The sequence below is a fragment of the Halyomorpha halys genome, unplaced genomic scaffold (genome assembly GCF_000696795.3).
Source record: "Halyomorpha halys isolate HHAL.00 unplaced genomic scaffold, Hhal_1.1 Scaffold815.1, whole genome shotgun sequence".
NCBI classification, from domain to species: Eukaryota; Metazoa; Arthropoda; class Insecta; order Hemiptera; family Pentatomidae; genus Halyomorpha; species Halyomorpha halys.
Window position 1 is genome coordinate 720,953 of NW_027112549.1, and position 5,632 is coordinate 726,584.

General features: G+C 29.7%; 1 protein-coding gene across 1 annotated transcript in view; it reads left to right on the plus strand.

Moving 5' to 3' along the window:
* The first annotated feature begins 384 nt into the window (after positions 1–384).
* The window catches only part of LOC106686406 (putative inorganic phosphate cotransporter), a 16,371-nt gene continuing 11,123 nt past the window's right edge, over positions 385–5,632 (plus strand). Inside the window, exon 1 of the mRNA XM_014429699.2 lies at positions 385–454. Coding sequence (XP_014285185.1) covers positions 412–454 — 43 coding nt within the window. The 5' untranslated portion in view covers positions 385–411. The remainder of the gene's footprint in view (positions 455–5,632) is intronic.

Consider the following 5,632-nt stretch of genomic DNA (forward strand, 5'->3'; position numbering starts at 1 on the left):
ATAAAATTTTGGCTTAATTTAGAGTTTTAGCAAAGGAGAATACAAATTACCGGTTTTCAATAATCTTCTTCATTACAATTGGTCCGAATATATAATCCATATATATTACTTTTTATTTAACACCATACAAATTAACTAATTCAAAACATTATAAGATGTAATAATTTATACTTGAAACAGATGAGCTGGTTTATGTAACTTGTTTTAAGAAAAGCCAAACAACACTCACAGAAAAAAAAAAAACGTGATATTCCATACAGATGATATTCTCAACACGTCAAAAATTGTTTTATTTTCTTATTTTATATGCCAACGACATGATGAGAGGGACCAATCAATCTTTTTTCATGCAGATAAGGAATCTTTAAAAGTACTCCTACCGCGACGGGGGGAAGTTAGTGAAGATTCGAAATGGAGAAGGAACCTAATAATCAGTTGCCGAAGTGGGAAAATGGTATGTCGAAGTATTAAGAGATATAACACTGCAATGTTAATATTATATATTTTTTTAATATTACTTCCCAAATAATTGTCGGTTTTATTATATGCATAATTTTAATTCCTTTAATGAACAAATCTGAATATTACTTATTAGTACTAAGTATTTTTATTTGCGGTAATTGTTTTAGATTATTTATTAAGTCGAATAATAAATATTTTCAATTATTGTATATGACTATTCCATATAACAAAACTATCTGCATTGAGCTTACTCAGAGCCGGATTTAATGTTTGGGCACATTAATTGTTAGGCTCAAACATTTTTCTGACTACACTTTTCACTATCGGGATGGAGAGAGGGGTACTTTTCTCAAGAAAATAATATGATATAAATATGATGACAATTTTAATGGAGGCTGAAGAAGGTTTTGGAAAATGAAAATGTAGAACCATCACGACCGCAATTTTCTTAAAATTCCCAACGAATACTGTTGCCTTGTTTGGAGCAGGTAAGGGAATCTCCGGTGAACAGTTCCAAATAGTTCTACATTCAAGCTAGGTTTCACCTGATCGTTCCAAAACATTCCTTCCATCCCTAATTTTACTAATTGTGAACTAGAATAAAAAATATTTGCACCAATCAATACAGTCTTCTGCGATTTAAATCCTCAATCCACTCAGAGTAAACAAGATCTTATGGATGAATTTAATGACTATTTCTATTACGGATTCGTTGTTTCTCAACGCCATTGTTGGTATCCCTAACAGGTTCAAATACATCCGTTTCCAATACCGTCTAAAGTTCAAAACTGACATTCTCTAATCACGACATATTAATTTCAGAATAGAATTAGGATTAAAAATGGATAATTGTTTATCATATTCTATGATCACCCTACGAGTCATGTTATTTGTGATTTCTGCATCCGTGTATACATACGTTAGATTATCTTTATGGTGTAATGTTAGAGTATTTTTGTGTGTATATACATACATGCATAGATATTACATTTAATTCATTATTCTTTGCTCTTTTATTTACTTCTTATATTAGTTTTATTTAATATTGTTTACTAATATATTTTGTATTGTATAAACTGAGTCATTTTTATTAATGTAGTTTCTTGTTACATATGTTTTCTTTTAATTGTACATTTCTGTTATACTGAAGCAGCCTCGACCCAGAATGAAATTCTATTTTAGTTAATGAATACTTGTAATTTAACATAAACATTTTTTGTAATTAAAACACATAATTTTGCCCAGGGCCTAGTGTACCAATTTGGTAAATCCGGAGATCCATTTTTTCGAAATCAAATATGATAATAAAAAAAAAGCAAATTTAGAATTTTAGAAGAAACATTTTGATGAATGTTCAGGCCATGGAATGTTCTGATTATCTCTTACCTAATCAAATACCAACTTGACAATGAGATTAATGATTTTGAAAAATAGCATTCATTTAACGAGTCAAAATAATTAACTTTATCGTATTTCATACAGTTATTATATAATATAAATACAGTTATTATATGTTTTATGTCAAAATTGTTCTTTTAAAATTTAGTATATTTTAAAATAATCTAGATAATTGAAATCAACTAGACGAGACCATAAGTTTGACAAAGTTTTCAATGTGTATGCAAATAATTACATTTTTGAATTTTCAGTGCTTAAAGAAAAAGGAGGATTAAAATCATTAACTTTTCTCGATAGATTTTATCTCGTAAATTATCTTATTTCTCCATAAATATTTTAAACCGGGAATATTTCAATAATATATTAAATTTAAATATAAAAAAGATTTTTAATTAATATATACATGATCGATTTCCCTAGAATTCAAGCGTGAACGGAAATATAAAGGCATCTCATGTTCGAAGGTGTTTGGTCCAATATTATTTTAAAAACATTCATCACGATGATTTATTAAAAATAAGATTACAATTTTGACTTGATTATACTGAAATAGTGATCTGAGTTTAACGCTACGTCTATTGAAACACTCAAACATGATTTCCTGAAACCTAAATATGTAATTCCCCACATTAATGTTATATACAAGGATCAATTCTCAAATAACAGATAATTTTTGAGTTGTTTCCGATTAATATTTATCTCAACTCAAAGTTTAAGTTTACTTGCAGAGAAATATACTTCAGTATTATTAAAATTATGGATATTTACTCTATTTATACTAGTTATAAATTAGAGATATAGAGTAAAAGGATTGAACTCTTCATATCAAAGTAAAATAAAATAATATTTAATATCAACTAGGTCTTATCTTTATATAAATAGTCTAATAGGACTTAAATTTTCAAAATAAATTCTTATAAAACTCCTTGAATTGTATTTTATTTAATAAAACAATTAACTATCTCTTGTTACCAGAAAGAAACTATGAATAAAAATAAAACATGATAGAATTTTATAATTTACTAAAGATGAAAATAAAGTTTGGGTTTCCATGGTTGTTATGACAATCGTCTTACTTTTTTATATATGTAATAGCAGCCATAGAAACTCGGAAAAATATGCATAGTTATTTTTTACGTTATATAATAAATGAAAATATAGTAAGTGGAAGTATTCCCGTCATGAATAACAAAGAATTGGCCGTTTTTAAACGTGCATGGATTAATGTCAATTTAAAAGTACGTTGGCAAGTGAGAGTTATGCGATGCGTGTACCGATTGTTTTGCAGATTTTTAAATGTATTACGTTTTAATCTAAATATATTATATTGATTTTAAATTGTTTATACATACTAAAATTTTAGTTTTTTCTACCCAGGCCTTTCTTATTTAACATTTTAAACAGACAATTACAGCGAGTAGGTTGGTAGATGTACATGTCACAATCTCACAAGAGATCATAACACAAAAAAAGGCAATCCTTCCCCACCGGACCCACCCCGCTAATACCCCGGAGAGCGACGGTCCTAATTCACTTTTAAAATATTTGCTTAAAACGGGAAGAGGAGACTTTAAGATAGTCCAGTCGAGCAATATTTAAAAAGCGCCTGCAATTGAAAAATGGCATGACAATAAATGATAAAAAATGCAATAATTCATTGAAGTAATGTTTTAAAAGTATGACTAAAACCTATGAAAAATATATTCAACAAAGTGTGGAAATACAGCGTTACGAAAATACAGTAGTTGTGAAAAAACTAAAATTACAGATTCTTTATCCATGAATGTAATTTAATAAAAATCATTACATTAATCTTCATGATAGTCCAACAGTAACGGATCTTGGGAAAATGCCAACATATTTTTGAAGTTATCATACCAGCCTTATATCTGCAGAGAGTCATTATTTAAGGCAGTGGTTCCTAATCTTATTCGGTTTACGGCTCCTTAAATTATTGGATTTTTTCCGCGGAGTCCTTTATACCTCAGATTTTTTACTAAATTGTTCTTGGAAAACTTTTTAAAATTTATTACCCATTTAACAGCGAAAAATTAAAAACAAATGCTTACTATTTTCTCTGGGATAATATAAAATATCTAATTTCAACTGTTTCGGCAATATTCATATTGAAACTGAAGAACCACCATGTGGTTAGGTTAGTAGAAAAATAAATTAAACACGAATTTTAAATTCACAAACAATTTATTGAACGTCCATTGATGATTAACATTATTAAAATTATTAATTGGACCGATAGGCTTGATATTCACTTCACAACTTCTCAAATCTTGGAATAAAATTGGATATGGTGCCCCTTATTTCGTGTTCAATGTTAATTTTCGAGGGGTATTTACTTTTTATTACCGTGACCGGCGATAACCCAGCTTCGAACAAATAGGATGTCGCAAATGGAATCATTATTTGTAGAGCAGTGGATATACCACTTTTATCAGTGGAAATCAGAAAGTTCGATGTTACCAAACATTAACTTCAAAGTATTATCGCAAGACAAGTCAACAAGAGATTCTTCTTCTAAAGAAGTAAATTCTGATGGAGCCTTGGCTCTAAATGGGTCTTGAATCCATGTAAATTTATCGTTATCTGCAAACAACTGGTAAGAAAACAATGAAAGGCTCAAAAGTTGCTTAATTTTTTTAGCACACACGATTATTGGTGCAAGAATTGGAAGTAGAGAAAATTGCTGAATTGTTTAATTGAATATTTCGCGGAGCCCCGGGGAACCACTTTGGGAATAACATATTTAAGGAATTTAATAAACCAGCGGAGATATCAGTAAAGTTTCGTAAATACCGAGAAAATCAATGTTTCATAAAGGAAATAATGAGCATTTATAGAATAACCACTCTTTCAGAATAAATGGAACTTTTATCCAAAATATGTACTTAACTATGTACCTACTTACGGTAATGCCACGATAGTACCTAAAATAAGCAAAAATATGTTTAATTAAAATGAAATACAGTTGATGTGAATGTTTGGAATAATTTACGTTTAAAGACAAATTATTGATAATCTATTAAGTCGATTTTCCTATTGTTTTCGGATTAGTGAAATAAAAAAAAAAATGTCGAGTAATTGATCCTTGAAGTTTAGGAAACGTGATTGATTATTTTTTTCTTGGTAGTTATCTGGAGGACTCGCTATCTCTTAATGTAATTAATTATACGGGCAGATTTTTTTTTCTGAATAATTTTTAATTTGATTGAATATTCTTTATTTTTCTCTTATCAGCAGGTTAATTTCATAAGAAATCACCAGACGCATGAACTTTGATGTCTCAGATTTACAAGATTTGTTATACATTAGTTACATCAAGTTGTAGAGCGCAAACATTATCGTAGATTGACAATTGATTATGCTAAAGCTATGGTTCCTTAACGGGGTGCCGCAGAACCCTGCTTGGTGCAAGCGTATACCAATTTCTACAATAATAATAATATTAATAATAATAATAATAAAGGCTTAACGAACCGGAAGGTTCGATGCCGATAACACCAAACGCTCTCTGCATCCTTCCAGTGATGCCCCTCCAAACCCAATTCCACTAAATCTGTTTTAACACAATCCTCCCATCTACGTTTCGGTCTAACCCTCGGAGGTTTGCCCGTTGGTTCAGTGTTTATTACTATCTTAGGAATCCGCTAGTTACTAAGCCCTACAATCTTACATGCCCATCTTATACGCCGCAATGCTATAACTTGAATTATATTTACCGGGTGTAGGTCCCTTAATTCAGCGTTGTGTAATCTTC